The 20,351-nt window shown below is 49.2% G+C and overlaps 1 protein-coding gene across 4 annotated transcripts in view; it reads right to left on the reverse strand.

The window, feature by feature from the left end:
• The window catches only part of KCTD15 (potassium channel tetramerization domain containing 15), a 47,473-nt gene that overhangs the window by 4,571 nt on the left and 22,551 nt on the right, over positions 1–20,351 (reverse strand). For all 4 annotated transcript variants that reach the window (XM_021536692.4, XM_077786260.2, XM_021536693.4 and 1 more), the window contains exons 3-4: positions 12,585–12,729; positions 4,377–4,682 (exon numbers count right to left, since the gene is read on the reverse strand). In XM_021536692.4, the coding sequence (XP_021392367.1) occupies positions 4,377–4,682; positions 12,585–12,729 (451 nt within the window). The remainder of the gene's footprint in view (positions 1–4,376; positions 4,683–12,584; positions 12,730–20,351) is intronic.

The following is a 20,351-nucleotide window of genomic DNA, read 5'->3' on the forward strand; positions in this document are numbered from 1 at the left end:
AGCTTCCCAGCAGAGCAGGACACACCAGGATTCTCCCAGAGCCAGGTGAGGGCAGATGCCAGATCCACCTTGGGCAGATCACAACACAGGACCCGCTGAGGCTCTCCTGAGTCCTCGGCAGCAGCCTGGAAAAATGGTTGCTGTGTTTTTCTCTGCTGATAAAAGCCTGTGCTGTTCTTCAAGAGCCTCACCCAAAGTGTGGCTCCCATTGTGGCAGCATGAGGAACAGGGAAGTGACCCCACAGTTTATTAAACCCAAGGATCCTGCTCACAGCAGCACCAGCACCGTGCTGAACACACAGCAACCTGGACCAAGCCCTTTACAAACTACTCTTCATCCTAGAGAAGTCTCTAAGCAACACATCCACCTCCAGACAGAGTCAGCTTGTACCTTCCTGGGCTTAGGTTCTAGAAGGAGTTTGGTCTGTGTTCAGTTTGCTGTGAGCACTGCCCCTGCCCTCACACAGCCCCAGCAGAGCCACCGTGCTTTGCTCAGTGCATCATTTCTGAGTGTTGGCTTTGCTTTTTCCAGGAACGTGATTTTGGAAGCACAGCTGTGTCCAAGGTGGTGTCCCAGTGCAATGCAGACCATGGCAGCAGCATTTGCTGCCTGTAATCCATTCGATCCCTCCTTAGGGGCTGCCTGTGTTGTGCATCTGCATTTAATCCAGGGTTTGGCTTTCAGGGCTAACTAAAACGTTTTTCTCTTGCTACCCTGGCTCTAAGGACGGGCAAAGGAAAAGGCTGTTCCAGCAGAGCTTTGCCTGAGGAGTTCTGCCTGGCCCTGGGACACAGGAACTTAACATTCTCAGAAAGCCACATCTGCCAAATCTCTCTGACTTTTGCCCTGATTTTTACATACACTGCAAGAAAGTAGTAGAACTGAAAGATCAAGAAAGCACACCAGAGTATGGAAGAAAAATGAAGTGGGAGAGAAGAAAAGGAAGAGGCAGGAGAGTGGGTTAATAAAATGCAGTTAAGACAGAGAAAGAAAGCTTTCATCCCTCTTATTCACCCAGGCTGAATGGGGCCTGCAGGACAGAAATGGGTGCAGACACCAACATTGTTCCTCCTCAGAGGGGAAGGCAGGAGGAGTCTGAGACTGAAGGAGGAATAAGACATCAGCTGTTTCACAGGCTGGAGTATACTCTGCCTGTATGATCACTGCTCCTAGCCCTGACAGGATGAAGATGAGAGACAATCCAGCCATGGGAAAAGAGGCTTCTCCAACTGAACTGGATAGTGGAACAGAGGATTGGCAGGTAAGATTTCTGAGAGAGATGGGACTTCAAAATCCTTGCTAAAAAGTTTTTTAAATCAATTTGCTTCTAAGACAAAACAAGCAGGGGGGGTGCCTTTGGCTTGCCTCAGACCAAAGCTATGGAAAGCTGGATGTTAGCAGATGATTCATTTTCACAGAGCCTCTCTCTGCAAACTCCCAGTCCAGACAGACACTGCACCTCAGAGCACCGTGCCAACAAAGCCATTCCTTTTTGCTCAGCCTCTCTGGAAGGACCAGACTGCAGGCTACAGCCTGGTGGTAAAATCCTCAGGATTATCAGTCTTCTCAGCAAGAAACAGAACAGGCCAGGTGCTGTATGCAGTGCTGAGGATGTTGAAATACTGCACTTTTAAGTGTCACTGGGATGAGGCTGAGCTCAGGTCTAGGGAGAAAGGCTCCTTTCAGTGTTTCCATGCATGAGACTGAACAGCATTTTGAACATGGACAGGTTTAAATCCCATTTAGAGAATGGGATATAGTTTGACTCTATACACTTTATTTCTTCTGAAGGTAAGATACAAACAGGGAGAAAGCAGTGACCATCTCTGCTACTTTGTTAAAAATCTCCAAAGAGAATATGCCAAAAACTGAGTCTCAGCTGTACTCTCCCATGTACAGGGCCACATGCACATTATTAAATAGAGGATTTGTGCTTGGATTTAATATATGCTGTCTTCCAATATTCCAAGCACATCTGATTTTGTTGGGAGGTTTTCCAAATGGAAACCTGTTCCCTTCATTTAAATTGTGCAGAATATTAACAAATACATTCTTAATTATAAAGACTTAATGTTCAACATTCACAAGCATCACAGAATTTTCTCTAAGGTAAATCCATTACTCCCACCAGAACCTATTGCAAGGAGTTGGAAAAACCTACACCTATATATAATTACAAATGGGTGTACAATTAAGAGTTACTGTATTATTTTTTTGCCCATTAGGTGTTGATGTTCTTTGTTTTATATACACAATTCTTGATATAAAGCATGTAATGACAATATTTTTCAAATATAGAAAAAGAAGTATAAATATTGCAACTGTGCTACCAAATACATTGACCAGAGCATAGGAAGGCAGAAATAATGTATCACCTGAGCAAACAGCAGACAGGCTTCCTGTGTTGCTCTTTGGGATTCTTTGCAAGAAATTCTGCTCTTCCAACCACTACCCATTTCCCTTAAGTCTGTGCATTTGCCTCACTGTACTTCCAACTTCTGACTTAATATTGTTTTGCCAAAAAATCCTTGGAGGGGGAAGAGCAGTGCCTGTGTGCTGACCAGAGTTCATCAGAGCCAATGCTAATTAGCTGCTGAATTCATCAGCCTTTGGTCTCAGAAATGCATCATTTTCCAGAAAGTGTCTGAAAACACTTTCTATTAATTATATAGTAAAATGATGTAATTTAGTAAAATGATGTAATTTAACAGGATTACTTATACTGTAGACTCTTTGACAGAAATTTTTTCCACAACATGAACTTGTAAAGAGACCCTTTGATTCTGTCTGAATTTTGACTGAATTCAAAACACATTCAAATAATAACAGTAATTAGTGTTCAGCTTTTAGTACACATATAGCAGATGTATCCCAGGAGCCACAGCACTGGATAGAAGAGCCGAGTGCTCAACCATGTGGGCACCCAGAGCTCTGCCAGGCACAGCTGAGCTGCCCACCACGACCCTTTATGTCTTCAGCTCCTCTCATGCCCTGTGTGACCTCAGAGGGTCCCTGGGCAGCGTGGCTGGGACACAAATCTCTCCCCATCCACTCAGCCCAGCTGAACTGCTCCCTCCTCCCAGCACAGCACCGGGGACACCTCCCTGTGCCACTGCCAAAAACAGAGCTGCCTCTGAGCACCCCCCACCCCAAACCCACCCCAAACCCTGCCAACTGTGAAACTGCTCAGGACTCTGCAGAATTAACCACAGCCTGCTGAAGTTCAACCAAATACACCTCTGGGGGGGAGGTCTTGACCCAAAGCCCACCCAAGCCCACGGGGTTTGGGCTGGTTTCAGCCAAGGGGGCACAGGGAACGCTGCCCATGCAGGGGGGTCACTGTTACCTCCACCCACCTTTACACACTCACAGGACTCTCCTGAAGATGTCCCTTGGCAGCCTGGGAGACTGCAGGGTCTTGTCCTCCCTTGCTGCTGCACCTCCCTTCCCAGCCAGCCTGGCCCATGGACCAGCCCTTCCATGGGTTTTTGCCCAGAGGGTTTATCAAGACAGCCATGGCATTTCCCACAGCCACAGCCCATCTGCCGAGGATGGTAACTCCCCTCTAGGCTCATTTCCCTTCCCACAGCACGAGCATTCTGAGCAAAGGAACACAGAGGAAAAGCGAGAGCTCTGCCTTGCCCGTGTTAATGAAAGCCCAAGTTAAGGGCACCTGGTTCCTCCCCAGAGCCCCAGGACAGCCACAGCAGCAGAGCTCTGCTGCAGATCCCTGAGACATGGCCCTGCTTGCCTAAACACAGACCACCTATTTATTCCTGCTGCCATCCACCTATCTGTCCAGTTATCTTCTTTTGTTTCATATGTTTAATTTTAAACCTAATGTCAAAACTCCAAGTATAAAATGAAATACATTTTTGTTTAAAATACTCTGGGCAATTTTTATAGAACATCCTTTTGAAAAAAAAAAAAGTGCAGAGATCAATTTTTTTAAGTCCATCCCGCAGGCACCATCATTTAATTATGAGTGAGACATAAATTATGCATTTACACATTGTTGCATTTTCTATAAAATGGTGTGGAGATTTTTTTTGTAGTTTTTGGAACTCTCTCTTTCTTCCTAGAGGCACTTTGGAGGGGAAAAAAAAACTGCCAAAGGCTATACATTGATGAAAAAAATTAGCATTTATCAGTATAACACCATTATGAGGCCAGCATGGCACTAACATACACAAAATCTAAATGTATTTTTCTGCTTAGGCTTAGGAAAACCTGAAAGACTGTGATCTCACCAGGCAGAAAAATGTTTCCTTGCAATATAAGCACTGAAAGTAATTGGGCAGAAGCAAATAATTTGCATATAATTGAAGAAGGCATAGCAGAAAAGCAGCCCAGAGCCGGAGCAGAAGTTCATTACCTGCACGGAGTTCAGCCGGCAGTACCCGTTCAAGGGAAACCTGATAACGTGGGTGGGGTCCTGGTTCCAGCCCGCGTTCACCGAGTTGCACATGACATCCCCCGTCTCCGGGAAGATCTCTTCTATCAAAGCCTTCTCCCCACTCAATGCAATTCTCTCCCCCAGATCTGGAGTCACTCTTACAACCAAGCAGTCACAAGGCTGGAAATGTTTCCTTTGTTCTTTCTCTTGTTTCCATCGCTCAAGTTCCTTAATCATTGGCTGCAGCTGGTAATACTTTGCTTCTTCATATAAAAGATTAAAGTCCTGGGAAAAAAAAAAAAAGGAAAGGGAGAGAGAGAAACTAGAAATGCTTATAGTTCTCTTTTAAAAATGAGTATTGTTCCTGTTTGACCTACTTAGGCTTATGTATTGTCAGCAAGAGAGCAAAGGCAACAGGTACCCACGTACGTACACCTCCACAGAAAACCTCACGGTGCTGGTGTTGAATTGTCTGAGCTGAGCGAGAAGTTCCCACTGCACTGAATTATCCTTTCATTTATTATCCCACAAGCTCAATGCCAGAAGGCTTCACTCTTGGGTTAAGAAATCAAAATAGCTGGCTGCAATAAACAAAGCTCACTGATGTAAGAGAACGTGTTCCAAGCCCTGCTCTTCACTCGCGGCCTCGGCCACTCCTGATCTCAGAGCAGATCTCAGGCTTCGCTCACACCCGTTAGGAGATGGAGATGTCAGTTCAGCTTCACTTCTCACCTGCCTCGGCTGAGGCTGAAATACAGCTACAGCAGCTGAGCTGCTGCCTGCAGTTTATGACTATTCATGTATTTCAAGTGTACTTTTGGAGCCTGGTAAATCACACAGAGGTGGTGACCATCCTGCTGGCTGGGAGCTCAGCTGTGTGCTCCAAGGGCTGAAAAGAAGCCGTTCTTCCCTGCCATTTGTCCATCACTTCACTTGGGCTTTGGGCAATTCAAATTCCCAATTTGATCCAATTCCCAGTTCAGTGACTGTTTCATCAGATTCTGACAGATGTTCCCACCTCAGCTGAAATACCTGAGAGTCCATGGAGGCAGCGGTGTGAGCACCCCCAGACCCGAGGAGGCAGCTGAGCCCCCCAGCCCCAGCCAGATGAGGAGGAGAGGGACAAGGTCCCCAGGGGAGCTTTGCTCCCCCAGCCTCCAAGAGGAAGAGGAGCACCAAGAGCTCAGCTCCTCCCTGCAGAGACCTGCCTTTGCCTTCCCTGCTCCTGCACCTCTTTACACACCCGGATGCTGCACCACAGGTGCTTTTATGGGGTGTGCTGAAGGTCAACACCTGGGACAAAGGCCAGTTCCAGACCAGTGTAATGAAAAATAAATGACAAGAAAAATCAAGACTGAAATGACTGCGATCATTTGGCCTGGAAAGAATGATAGGACAAGAAGCAATTAAGAAATGGGCACCAAAATCACATGAAAAATAACGGGTGTGCTGCTGCCCCAGGACTCGGGGAGGAGGGGAAATCAAAGGCCAATGAACATGCAGCACAAAAAGGTGTGACTCTACATAGTGGTTTGGAATTAACCTGTAAAATCTCCTGCTGCAGGGTATTACTGAACCAAAGCAGTTATCTCTGCTCAAATTTGGCACCACAGACCCACTGGTAGTGGAGGTGCTCCTTCACCCCAGGGCTGCCTGCAGCCTGGAGACACATGAATATTCACAGTGACAGGGCAAGGTGATCGACTTACAAAAGGGACATCCAATCCTTTACATCTCTTTGATGTCTGCTGAGGTTGGGACAATGTGCAGACAGCTAAGAGAGAAAAAGGACTGGAGGATAAGAGGAGCAGAGAGGAAGAGGGATAAGAGCGAGTGGGAAGAAATGAGGGCAACAAACACTCTCACAGGACAGCCTGAAGATGGAAAACACAGAAGATTAAAGAAGAAATCATGCAGAGAGCATGCTGCAAACAACCAACAACCAGTGCTGGGAACAGGCCAGGCAAAGAGCTGTGGAGGCTGCCTGCACAACCTGGGCTCAGGTTAGACAGCATCAGCCCCAAAGCCTCATCCTCTGATGGAAGGTGTTCTCACCCTTCCCAACACCAGCACTCTGCTGAACCATTGCTGCTTTTCTCTGTCCGCCAGTGATGCTCCCTGGGAACTGAACAGGGCATCAGTTTAAACCTACAGGGATTAGTAGCCTAAATAAAAAAAAAGACTTCTGAAGTCTCTGTGCAGGACGCTGAATCAGCACAGTCTACCACTGAACTGTGTTCACTACAGAGGTGTGTGCAGTGGCCTGCCAAATGTCCACTTGGCATCTGTTGGTGCCATGGATTGCTTTTCCAAGCAGGAAACATGCAATGCTAAGGAAAAATGTAATGGTGTAGAGTGGAGCACCCAGTCCTTTCTGAAGGCAATGGAAAGTCATCTGCTGTTTTCAGTAGGTCCTGAAAAACCAGTTTTAGAGTATCTGGGTTCATGGACACTATAAAATAAGGTATTATTTGTAAAATCAATCACGTGAATATGTGCTAAGAAAACTCAACAGTAAAACCTGGAAGAGATGGTACAGTGATAGAACAAGGCCTTCATTTTTGAGAGCAGAGAGCAGCACGAGGCTCCTGAGGCTGGATGCAAAGCCCATTACATTACAGAGTCTCTGACTGCCTTCCCTGGCTTTGGACTAGCCTGACAGTATCCTGAATCACAGCATTCAATGGTCCTGCACCCTCGGGCCAGAAAAGCAATGCCATAAACCAAGCAAAACCCAGATCACACCAGCCCTACTTCTCCCACAGCCAACTCAGCCCACCCCAGCAACTGCAGCTTTTCAGTGACTCTTGACAGCTTTTGCTCTAAAATGAACAGGATAAATTTTACATTCTGATACCATTTTGTGAGAAGAAAACCTACTTTCAAATGGAACAGCTCTTCCACTACTGTTCCCAGAATGACAGAGCCACACTTCAGGGGCTGTGTGGAAATCAGGGCTGAGCTGGAGCATCACATGCTCTGTGGGACAAAGTGAGCACCTGCTACACCAGCCTGGGCTGAGCCACGGTGCTGGGGTTCATCTCTCATGCCTGTGTCTGTTCCACTCTTGGGTTCAGCACAAATATGGGAAGGGTTGTGCACCTGAAGAAGGGCCCTGTAGCAGGCCCTGGGAACTGAGGTGTGATTTCAGAGATCAGGGCACTATGGTCAGGCAGTGGCAGGAAGGGGAATTTGTTGTGCTGTAGCACAGTAACAAGTGGAGGGGATAAAAAAGAGTCTTCTGTAGCAAGAGAAATCCACTGGTGTCCACCAGTGACAGGGCTGGGAAGGGACACCTTGTGTGACCCCACCGCACTGCCCTGGCTCCTCTTATGGGGCATTTGCCTTTCTGCAGGGAGGGACTGGGGCATCCTGAGGGAATCTGACAGTGTGTTTAGGGAGGGAAGAGGGTTTCACAGAGCCAGGAATACAGAATGAGTGGCTCACAGCATGGGATCAGGCTCTCGTGGGCTTTGCACACCAAGCCCACAATTTTTTCCTTCAGGTTTTACTCATTCTTCAGAGTTCTGCCTGTGACCAGTCTGGGAGAGCCCAGCTCTGGACTACCTGCACTGAATGCTTGAGATGCCCAGGTAATATTGGCATAGGTACTTCCAGCCTTGCACTGCAGATATCAAATCCTACCCTGAAGAATTACTTAAGTTTAATAAGAAATGTAAAGCAGAAGAATTAAACCCACAAGAGCTCTTGCCAGGGAGGTGCCAGAGGAGCTGATGAGGACAATTCCATGCTGTTAGTTTTGATAAGTTACCAAAGGCAGATGCAGACATGCATCTTCCTGGCCCCATCCAGGAGAGGCACATCCCACTGGCACAGGCAGGGAGTAGCCACAGTGGCCAGGGGCACAGAGTTCAGTGAAACTGGGCAGAGCTCCAGGCACAGCTCTGTCCCACAGCAGCCCTGATCCCTGCACAGGGGCACCTGCAGCCTCCCTCCCTCAGGGCCCCAGCCTGCTGGCAGGGCAGTGGTGCTGAGCAGCAGGCAGCATTCCCCAGCAGATTCTGTACAATACCCAGGAGTTCTTGTCCTGCAGGACTAATGCATCTCCCATTTCTTACAAGCATCATTTCCCTGTGTTCCCAGCTCCCTAACAGCAGTACCAAAGCCAAGCACTATCACAGATAGTGGAACTGCTTCTGTTTAGCCCAGGAATACATTTTGCTCTGGAGGTGATTCCCACCACGAGTGGCAGTCACAAGCAGGGTGCTCTTTGATAGCCAGAAAGGGCAGATAGCCAGTACAGCCTTTAATTTTTCTGTAAAGTACCACAAAAAGCCTTTATAGCTACCACGGACCTTCAGCTTCCTGTGCTATTGCAGGAATTAGTGGGAAGTTCTGCCAGGGCACTTGAAGAAGGGAGCAGACAGGTAGGGGGGGTGCACACAGCCTTCCTCCAGACACAGCTTCTGGCCTACATTTAATCTCATAGGAAACATAAACAGATCTTTCAAAGCTGCAGCCTTTTGCCTTTCACAAAATAATTTTCTGCTTTTTGTTCCATAGGAGAGATTTTTCTGTGGTGGATTTCAAGTGGGCTAAATTCTGGCAGGCACCTATGACAAGGGTGACATCTTCCTGGGGAGGAGGTGGGAGGTGTGACCTCCAGGCCAGCAGTGCTGCTGTTTCCACGCCAGTGCCAATGGGCTGGAACAGATCTGCTGCCCAGGCACAGCCAGCACAGACTGAGACCATGTGTCCCACACACCTGGTGCTGTTCTCTCAGAACCAAAGACATCCTCTATTTTTGTACCTAATGTTGACTCCTGAACAGGCTGAAATGGCTCCTTCTGTCCGTTTTTCACTTGTTATTCTTTATTACATGAAACAACAAACTGTCATCCTAACTCAATGTTCTTTTATATTTTTAGTGCTGTGAAGATCTAACTCCTGGCTATGAAAGAAAGTTGCTCACTTCTACAATGACAACTGCACTGTTTCCTGAGGTCAGTTTGAGAAGACTTGAGATGCAAGCACACAAATTTTGTAACTGTATTAATAAATCAGAGCGCTGGCCCTGTCACTCTGGTGCTACAGGTGATCTCTGTAATCCCCATAAAACTCAGATGTCCTGTGCCTTTGTGCTCCTCCCCTCTTTGAGAGGGAACAACAATATACACGTTGCCCATGTCTGTTTTTGTTTGCTGCTCTCTGAGCAGGGAGTCAGTCTCAAACAAGCAGGCAGGGCAGCTCCTGGCTGTGCGTGCAGGTAGGAGGGACAGTGAGGGGGACTGGTCGTGCTGGGGGAGCCCCTGTGATGGCAGGGGAGATCAAGGCAGGGCAGTGGGGCACCAGAGGAGGAGCAGCTCCTGTGGCAGCAGCCCCCAGCAGCAGAGGGGCAGAGCTGAGCTGGCCCCCTGGCATGGGCTGGCTGCAGAGCAGAGCCCAGCCACACACTCAGCCCCCAGCACACTCCGTGTGGCTTAACATCCCCCAAACCCAGGAAAACTGCAGCAACCATAGGAGTGCTACTTTCAGCAGGAAGACCTGGGAGACACTTTCAAGTTCTGCCTTAGTAGTAGTTGCAAGTGTAATTAATATTCACTGTAAACGCACCACTCAGACTTGATAATAAAGAATCACTAGCCTCGGAACACACACCCCACTTTCTCTGCATTTCAGTGTTAACTTAGTCTGAAAACAACACTGAAATAGCAAACACAATAATGCTGGTGTGGTACTAACATTCCAAACTTTCCAAAATAACCATCTGAGCAGCAATTCAAGTTGAAAAGCAACTTGGCTAAACCTTGAGGCTAATAAACTGCTTGATTAAATTAAGGAGTAAAAACTAATAAATATTCAAAACACTTGATAGTGCTTTGTTTGACATAAAGAACATTTAATGCAAGTCTCACTGGAAATGCTGTCAGGTTTTATACCTTAAATAGAGTTTTGCATTTAGAAACACTGAGTGATTCCATTTGCTGCCTTTGATTATTGTCTTCTGTCACTTTAATCATGCTGGCAAAATTACACGATTTCTGTGAAGTTAAATCCGTTTACAGTGCAGTTTTAATACAGCTTTACAGCGCATTCTTCTATGCATTTTGATTTAGTTACTCCCTACCTAGCAATGCTTTGCTTTGTTCTTGGGCCCTCATTAGCCTGGGGTTTGCTCTAAAGCTCTCCCAGGGAGGAACTAAGTAAAATGCAGTTATTCCTGTGCACAGGGATGGTGTGGAGCAGCAGGCACAGCACCAGCCCCCGAGCCTCCAGCCAGGCTCACTGCACAGACAAGTCCCTGGCACCCACGGGCACCCTCCCCTCCAGGCTCCAGCCAAATCCTGCTGCTTCTGTGACTGAGCACCTCTGAAATCTGGATGCTGGTCAAGGCATGATCAGCTCAAACAACTTCTCTCTTCTCTCACACCGTCTCTTCACAGAATCACAGAGTCACTGGGTTGGAAGAGACCTTCAAGGTCATCAAGTCAATCCAGCCACAACACCTCAACTAAACCCTGGCACCCAGTGCCACATCCAGGCTTTGTTAAACACATCCAGGGATGGTGACTCCACCACCTCCCCGGGCAATCATTCCAGTACTTCATCACTCTTTCCATGAAAAACTTTTTCTTAACATCCAACCTCTATATTTCCTTTGGTGTAGCCTGAGACTGTGACCTCTGGTTCTGTCAGTGCTGCCTGGAGAAAGAGCCCAACCCCAGCTGAGCACAGCCACCTTTCAGGAGCTGCAAAGAGTGACAAAGTCACCTCTGAGTCTCCTTTTCTCCAGGCTAAACACCCCCAGCTCCCTCAGCCATTCCTCACAGGGCTTGTGTTCCCAGCCCCTCACCAGCCTTGTTGCCTCCTGGACACGCTCGAGTGTCTCAAGGTCCTTCCCAAACTGCGGGGCCAGAATCGGACACAGCACTCGAGGCTTCTTCTCCATCCACCCCTTCCATGACCCATCCTACAACCCCTGGGACTGCTCTGGTCCTCAGCTTCACTACTACACACAGGTTTTCTCTCACGTCCTGCAGAGTTTTCTCCCACCCAGCCCTCATCCCTCTGGCTAGCTCCCATCCCACAGGGCACTTCTCCAGCTCATCTGCCACTCACCAGGAGCATCAGGAGTGCCCTTCTGGGCTGGAACTCAAACCAGGACTGCCAAAACCTGCCCCTGCCTGAGAACCAGACTGGAGCTGCAGACCCTCCCACGGGGGGTCAGAGATGACAATCCTCCCAACTCAGGTGACAATGGCTGAGTGGCAGCACGAGGACCAGCTCTGCTCCAAAGCAAGAGCCACCACCACTCTGGACTCTCAGTCACAACTGGCCGAGTGATCCTGTGGCCTAGCTAGTAAAACAAAGTGAAATGGCATTTCAGAGAAAATGAAATTTTCCTTCCTAGCAATGCCCTGCATCCTCTAACTGAGCAGATCCCCATCTGCCATCCCAATTTATTCATCATTTCATCCTGCAATAAGGGTTTTTGTTGAATCTTGTCATCTACAGTTCCGACACTTTTGTCTTCTAATTTTCATACAAGAGGGTGACAATGTTGGAAGTTTCCTAAGTACAAAGCCAAACAAACAAGGCCAAAGGAGAACCTTTAAACAATCAGGGCCTGCAAAGAAGCAACCAGCACCATGACTTCATACAAAACATGTCCTGTTCCTTAAAAAGCCCTCAGTCAATTCCATCTCCCAAGAATATTTTGACATTAACTATGAGCAGATTACGTCCTGAAATCAAAGTATTTGCTTTGGCTCTGTCTAACACAAATCCTCATGGGCTTGTTTAAGGTTTTCTTTTTTATACCAACAAGAAAAATATTTACACAGTTCAAGTTCTCTATGTATCAAATTTGAAACATTTCTTTCAGATTCTGAGCATTAAACCCTGCTAAGTGGAAGTTGCTGATGTTGCTTCTTAATTGTTGTTATACCCTGATAAATAAGCTAAAAATGTGAGGAAATACAATTAGTTTAGAAAAACTGATTTAGCTATAAGCTTCATTGTTTAGCTTTTCTTGGTATCCATGACAACCACTGGTCCATTTATTAAATAATAGCATCCCTGGTGTAATACACAAGTACTAAAAATCCTAACAAATAAACAGCAACATTTAGTTAAGTGTGTTTAGGTCAAGCATACAAACCAACCTGCCCCAAAATAAATGACAGAACAGGAGGAAAAAAGATTGCAGACTATAGCTTTCCTTACCTTAAAGTCATCTGGGAGCAGTAGCTTAGATGTCCTTAGGAAGCTTAATATATATCTGAAAATTTCCCCATCTCGATCAATGAAATAATGTTGTTTTAAACTGTCCAGGACAATAGGCTCTGTGCCATTAAACAGACGACTTATTCTGAAAAAAAGAGAAGAAAAAAAAAGAAATGGGCAAAAGAGACAAAATCTCATTACAGCCTTGGGGCTTAAGAACAACCAATTTAGGTGCATCAATTCAACGTGCATAAGGTAATGCAGGATGCTAATTTGGTGCCCTGGCACCAGGCTCGTGCTGCCCTCAGCCAGGCAGGCATGGCCCTGCCAGGGCAGCAGCCCAGGGCTGGCAGAGGGATCCAGGTGACAGCAGAGTCCCTGGCTGGGACACATCCCTGTCCTCCATCCCCCAGCAGGGAACCAAGCGGCTGCTCCAGGGACGGCCTCCAGCTTGGCTGGCATTTGATCAAACGCCACCCAAGGCTTTCTGTGCTGCAGGAGAGGCTGCCCAGGCACTGAGATGGGCTGTGTGGACCTGGCAGTGTCCATCCAATGCAGAATGTTTTGGAAAACCAGAATCCACTGGCCCATGCAGCCTCACAGCCTGTGGGACCACAGCGTCACCACCAGCAGTCCTGGGGATGAGCCTGGCAGGGGGAGAGCACCATGACAAATCTTTTGTGAGGGGAAATCCAGGAGCAAGACCTGTGAGACCGGGGGATCAGCTCATTAGGGGACCAAAGGACCACATCAGCTACACCATTCCAGGTTTTCCAGTCCCAAGGAGTCTGCTCCAGGGAGAGCAAACCAGGCATCTGCCTGGCTGCTGCTCCTCCAGCCTCTCCCTTCCAAATGCCTGCCTTCTCTCACAAGGCTTTGTCTTCCCATGAGAAATAACCCAGCTGAATATATGTTCTTGAAAGGGAAAATGCAGGAGACAGACAGCAACGACCTATTAAGTAATTGAGTCCATCTCTCTGACAGTGCAGCATTGTTCCCAACTGCGGAGTGTCTCATCTTTCAAAGTCGAGTCCTAAATAATCCTGCCACTGAGGACTCCTCCATTTCCCAGAGAGGCCATCCCACAGCTGGCTGCATTTCACTGTCGAGCTGGCCCTTCAAAGCCCCCACAAAATCCCCCACGAAATCTCCCGTGTGCCTCGCTGAGACCAGGGCAGGGCTCTCCCCTTCCCTGGAAAACAAGCTCATCAAGCCTTGCTGCAGGCTGTGTCCAGCACTGCTGCTGAATGCTGCAGCCACAGCCCTGCATGCTGCAGCCAGCCTCCAATGCTGCAGCCACAGCCCTGCATGCTGCAGCCACAGCCCTGCATGCTGCAGCCACAGCCCTGCATGCTGCAGCCAGCCTCCAATGCTGCAGCCACAGCCCTGCATGCTGCAGCCAGCCTCCAATGCTGCAGCCAGCCTCCAATGCTGCAGCCACAGCCCTGCATGCTGCAGCCACAGCCTCCAATGCTGCAGCCAGCCTCCAATGCTGCAGCCACAGCCCTGCATGCTGCAGCCACAGCCTCGCATGCTGCAGCCAGCCTCCAATGCTGCAGCCACAGCCTCCAATGCTGCCTCCCTCCTCCCAGCACCCCCAGGCTTCCAGGCCCAGCAGCGTGGGCAGCCCCTGGAGGTGATCCCGGTGCCACCCAGGTGCAGGAAGGGGCAGGTTCCCTGCCCCACTGCTGCTCCTGCCCGTGCCCTGGGCCCTGCGCCACAGCTGCACCTTGCTCTGCTCGCCTAACTTGCTAATATGGTTGGAAATGTATTAATGCACCATTTATATCTAAATAAAATGTGGAAATAATAAATAAAACTGGACTTGGTAAGTCTCCACTGAATTTTGCTAAAAAACCTTTTTGCCCTCTTAATTAAGGAAGCGCCAGGTTTTACTGCCTGCTCTCATGCCCATGCCAGCATACAGCTAGTCTGGGTTAGTTGTGAGAATAACCAAGTGCTCTCCTAAACCCTAATTATAACATTTACTGTTTTCTCCAAGCTCCAGCGTTCCTACAGTATCAGAAAATACCATCCAGTTCACTTGGCAACATTTAATTTTTATAATCACAAGGTTCAGTAAGACTCCTGTAATTCACTGTGTCCTTTTTTATTGTTATTTTAGGACCCTTTGCCCAAGACAGTTAAATATACTGCTTTGTACAGTATTAGACTTTATTCCGGGAACCAGACAGTTAATTATTTCCTTTGGCAGTATGCTGTGCTGGGATACACTGAAAGCAGAGGAAGCACTGATAGCTTAAGGTTCAGTACATACATTTACTGAGTAAATTTGCATGGCTATTGGAAGTTTTGAGATGTTACATCTGAACAAGCTGAGCTGTGACTGAACCCTCCTCTCCTCTGCTGCCCTTTCTCTGTGGAGTCTGCAGAAGCAAAGCTGCTCTGCTCTGCACAGGCACGGAGGAAGGTTTGCCAACAACGACAGGGTGCAGAGAAGACAGGGTACAACATTTTAATGGGCCACCCTTTAATGTAATAAAGCATTTTTTTGGTAATGAAAACAAAACATGAATTTTGAGGCTCCACTTTGTGGAGTGCCCTGAGCTGTATTTCTTCATCAGCAAAATTACTGCTGGGGAAAGAAACTCACAGAGTGTTGAAAGACTTAACTGCCACCCCAAAAACAGAGTGATGAATAGTTTAAGGATTTATTTGACATTTTAGGGGGCTGCTATGTTCCAAGAACCAACTTCACTGCAGCATGTTGTAATGCTGCATGTGGAAGGAGCTCCCGCTCCTCCCGTCTCGCCAGTTCAAACCATACCTGGAAAAGTCCTTCGGAAAATGCAATGCTGTGAGAGCACAAAATGAACTCAAATGGCAGCTTCAAATGGACAGCTCCTGGCAGGATTGCTCACCATGTGTGAAGCTGTGGGAAGAGCTCAGTGACCAGGAGTAGCTCCACGCTCTGCACCGGGACACGAAGCTCTCCATGGATGGTCACTGGCCAGAACAAAATGCCTCACACAGGGACAAAATGCACTTGGGTTGTCAGAGCTGGCAAGCCAGCAAGAGCAGGGGGACAGGAAGGGCTTTGTACTGTACAGACTTGCTGATGGTCAATCAGAAATAAGGTACTGGCCTGGCTGGCAGCCTCAGGAAGTTGCTCCCTCCAGTGACCCACCATGTGCCATGACTTAAAAGTCATGGGGAATTGCTGCAGCTCAGGCTGGGCAGTAGTCACCCTGAAAATGGTTATTTTTATGAGTGGTCATGGCACCCATACTGTACTGGTGGACAAAATCAGCACTTTCAGGAGGCACTTGCTTATGGCATGCAGGAATGGTACTTCCAGTGATGCTGGTGAAGAGGCAGGAGGCACAGGGAAAGGGAGACAAGGCAAAAAGAGCTGCACTGGGATCCTGCAGCAAAGGGCGAGTCTGAACAACAAACACTTCTTCAGCAATCCCACCTTTCTGCAAGAGATGCTTCACTTTCTAATTTAGAAGCACTTGTATAATCTGTGTCCAATATTTAATTTCCATACAGGGAGCAGACTGAGCCAGGACCAACTCCAGCAGTTGCCAGCCTAAGGATGCCAAGCGTGTCTTTCCACTGCCTCCACCACCCTGGCTGGGTCCCGCCGTGCTCACACCATCTGCCCAGAGCACAGATCCTCCCAGGTGCCTCTTCCTCCTCCTGGCTCGCTCCTGCCCTCCCAGCAAGGTGCTCTTCCCACCTGCCTGCTCTGCACTGCTCTGCACTGCTCTGCACTGCTCTGCAGTGCTGCCCACCCCAGCCCCCAGCTGCCACAGAGCCACCACTGCCTGGCATCCAGCTCCAGCCTGGCACCCGGAGCCCTGCCCGGGTGCACTTCTCTGCCTCTCCAGAACAGACCCTGCTGATCCCACTCCTACTGTTTGTTTCTTTGTGCTTCTGTTGCTTCTGCTACAGGCTTTTACATTTTCAATAATGTTTCGCCAAAACGCCGAGGGGTGAGTTTCTAGCTTTGTACCAATTTTACCATGATATTAAGATCTTATTTTATTAGATTAAAAACAAACAACAAAGACAGCCAACCCACAAGGACAAGAGTGCCAGTAAATTCTTTTCTTAGTTTCTTGGGCAAGGAAAGAAGCCCTGTGCTCCTGCAAGTTCCTACAGAAGGCTGCTCCCCTCTTAATCCTGGTGACCAATTTTCCAGCCTGCAGGCTCCCTGCAGCACCTGTGGAGCACAGAGGGGGCCTGCAGGGCAGTCAGTCCCCACAGCAGAGCTCAGGACACACCACCTCCTTCATCAACTCTCCCAGCTCCATTTCAGAAGCAGACAGGGCTTTTGGCACCCCCGGCTCCCTCCAGAGCACCTCTGGTCTTCCCAAAGATCATCACTGAGCACAGCTGTGGCTCTGCACATCACACACAGCTGTTGGGGAGTTTCATGGCACTTTGGAACAGAAAGTTTTTGGGGTGGGGGCAGTTTGCTTTCTGGTTTGGGCCAGTTTAGCTATTTTCTTGACAGCTTTATTTTTAACAGAAAATACAAGTTATTTCCTAATAAATCTGGTTCCAGAGGTCTTAAGAAGACCACCCAGTTCTCTGGGACCTGTGAGACAACCAGCAAGTGGGGCTGTGGCACCACGAGGCCCTGAGGCCCCCAGGTCCCTCTGCTGTGGGGGCCACTGTGGTCCTGTGGTCCCCTGTGCACTGGTCTGGCCAGCACAGTGACACAGCGTAAGTAAAACTCTCTATCACAATATTGCACTAAAAGTATTAATTTAAGTAATTACATGATTAATATTTAAACTGTTCAGTGATATTCTTGTCATTCATAATTTAGTTGTTTACATTTATTAAAAATTGATTTTGTAGACACTTTTTCTGCCCAATGTCAAATCAGCAGGGAACTCACATCTCAGCAAACTATCATTAAAACGTGTCTCTTTCCTCATTTATGGGAGGACAGGGGAGGAAGAGAGAAATGCCTGTCTGTGTGTCCTGCAAACATGGTGGGTCTGTGCTGCACCTGGTGTCCCCCTGCTGAAGCTGCCCTGTGTGTGCCCTGCTGCCCCAGTGCAAACACAGCGGGGCCAGAGGAGCTCTGCCCAGCTCCCTGTGCTCTATGGGGGCTCCCAGCTGCACTTGGCTTTTGGCTGTGGAGCTGGAGGAGGAGGAGGCTGTGGGGAATGGCACAGAGGGAGAAGAGGGACACTGAGCATGACCTGGAAGTGCCCTGCAGGACACACCAGCAAAGCATCCCCGGTGATGAGCAGAGCCCAGGCACTGCTGCTGAGCACAAACAGTGCTGCTGATCTCTCAAATATTTGCTCAAGGTGGGTAGGATAGATACTGTTACCTGCTTGGAAGAGAAAAAAACGCCATGAATTGGAGCAGAGGTGCTTGACAGACCTTACACTGTGTCTGGCACTGCTGCTCACCTACCTGTGTCTGCCAGGAGTCTGCTCCTTGTCCCGTCACAAGGCTGGGAAGCACTGTGGGAAGCCTCTCAGTGCTGTGCCAGCTCTCTGCTGGCACTGCCACAGCCCAGCTGAAGCACCACAGGCTGAGTGGGCAGAGCACAGTGCACTCGGACCTTCCCAGTAGCGTTTTTCCTATTTCCATTATTTCTATAAAACTCTTTGGATTTGTGCACAAGTTCCCAGCAAAGCAAACCATAATGGGGAAAGCACCTGCAGCTGCTTTCCCTAGGGAAGTACCTGAAAACACCCAGCCTGTCTGAGAAGCAGGCCAGGCTGGCCAGAGGAGGACAGGGGTAACCCAACAGATCAGTGTCTGGTGCTTCTGGCCTGGCATTAGTTAAGAGAGAGGTGGAAGGCACAGCCTCTGCCAGGACACAAGCTCCCTCACGCCTTGTGAGCGAGGAACGTGGCTAAAAGTTACACCTGGCTGCAGGAGGTTTTCTGATCCGCCCCAGTTTAAAACTTCAGCTGCAGTTAGTGTGGCTGTACCACACGTCCCCTCGCTGCTCTCTGAGCAGTGATTTTGAGTCCTTCTGCAGCTGAGAGAAGCAAGCACTGAGGAGAGGCAGGGGCTGCAGCACGGTCGGTGCCCACCCAACCTGGCTGCCCTGTGCTGCAGAAACCCTGTGAGGCTTCACCCCTGCTGCTCCTGCACTTTAATCCAAGACATCTTCACCCCCTAGAACTGCTGCAGGAACTGAAGTGGAAATTACCCTCCTTGGCTGCAGGGTGTTTCGGCTGGGGAGAATTTTACGCATCTTTTGTTCGGACACTTGATGAGGAAAAACTGTGTGTGTGAGAGCCAGAGTCTCAAACTTTGGGTATGAGCTGCCACCCTGCAAACTGTGACATCCTGGCAGCCACGTGGGCCCGAAGGCACAGAGAGGTGCCCCAAAAGGAGCTTCTGGCAGGTACCAGACCAGGTACCAACCTCCAGCCCCAAGCCTGTGGTGTCAGACAGGTCACGCACCACTCCAGGGGCTCCAGCCACCCTGACCACCAGCTCCTCCTCCCCATGGCTGGGAAGCACCTGCCCTTCAGCAAGGCAGCTCAGGTGCCAGTGGCCTCAGGCATCACAGCCCCAGACCTTTCAATCCTGGTGACACAAGTGAGCTACACAGATGTTCAAACAAAACTGACCTGTGAGAGCAAACCAGAGATACTGAAGGCTCAATTTTAAACAAGAGCATGAAGCAGTGAGGCCCAACCTCAGCAGCAGGGTGGAGGGGTGTATTGGGCTGGCATGGCCAAGCTCTGGTAGCAGAGGGGCTGCAGGGGTGGCTTCTGTAAGGAGCTGCCAGAGGAAGCTCTTTGGAGCTATCCAGCTCCAAAGAGTGATGGACCTCTGGCCAAGGCTGGGCAATTAGAAATTGTGGTAACACCTCTGTGATTATAGATTTTAAAAGAAAAACAAAAATTACTGCACAGTTGTAATTGTGGCCAGAGAAGAGCGGGGTCAGAACATGAGAGGAACAATTCTGCAGACATCAAGGTCAGTGGGGAAGGAGGGGCAGGAGGTGCTCCAGGTGCCAGAGCTGGGATTCCTCTGCAGACCCTGGTGATGACCATGGTGAGGCAGCTGTGCCCTGCAGCCCGTGGGGATCCGTGGAATGCAGAGATCCATGGGGGATGCAGAGATCCATGGGGGATGGAGAGATCCACCCACAGCCCCTGGGGATCCACGGGGGATGCAGAGATCCACCCCCAGTCCCTGGGGATCCATGGGGGATGCAGAGATCCATGGGGGATGCAGAGATCCACCCCCAGCCCCTGGCAGAGGTGCCCACACCTGAGCGGTGGTGCCTGGAGGGGGCTGTGACCCAGAGGGAGACCCAGGGGACAGAAAGGCCCTGCTCCCAGGCTGGAGCAGCCTGGCCTTGGAGCACTGCAGCCCTGGACAGAGAGACCCACTCCACAGCAGGTGTGGGAGGGCTGTGTGCCCGTGGGAGGGACTCAGGTTGCAGCAGGTCACTGAGCTGCTGCTCGTGAGATGGAGCCAAGCTGGAGAAGTTCCTGCAGAACTCTCCCATAGGGGGGACATCAGCAGGGGAAGCTCTGGGGGATGAACTGACCAAAAACCCCATTCCTGTCTCCCTGTGCCGTCAGGGGAGGTAGAGCTGGGAATGAGAGGGGGCTGGGGGAAAAGGTTTATTTTACTTCTCATTATCCTGCTCTGATTTTGTTAGCAATAAATCCAATTAATACCTCTAATTCCAGCCTGCTTTGCCTTTGATGGTATTTCTGAGTGATCTCCCCTGGTCTTTAACTCATGAACCTTCACTACATTTCTTCTCCCCTGTCCAGCTGTGGAGGGGTGGGGTAGCAG

This window comes from Lonchura striata, chromosome 11 (genome assembly GCF_050655825.1).
Source record: "Lonchura striata isolate lonStrDom1 chromosome 11, ASM5065582v1, whole genome shotgun sequence".
In the NCBI taxonomy this organism is placed as follows: domain Eukaryota; kingdom Metazoa; phylum Chordata; class Aves; order Passeriformes; family Estrildidae; genus Lonchura; species Lonchura striata.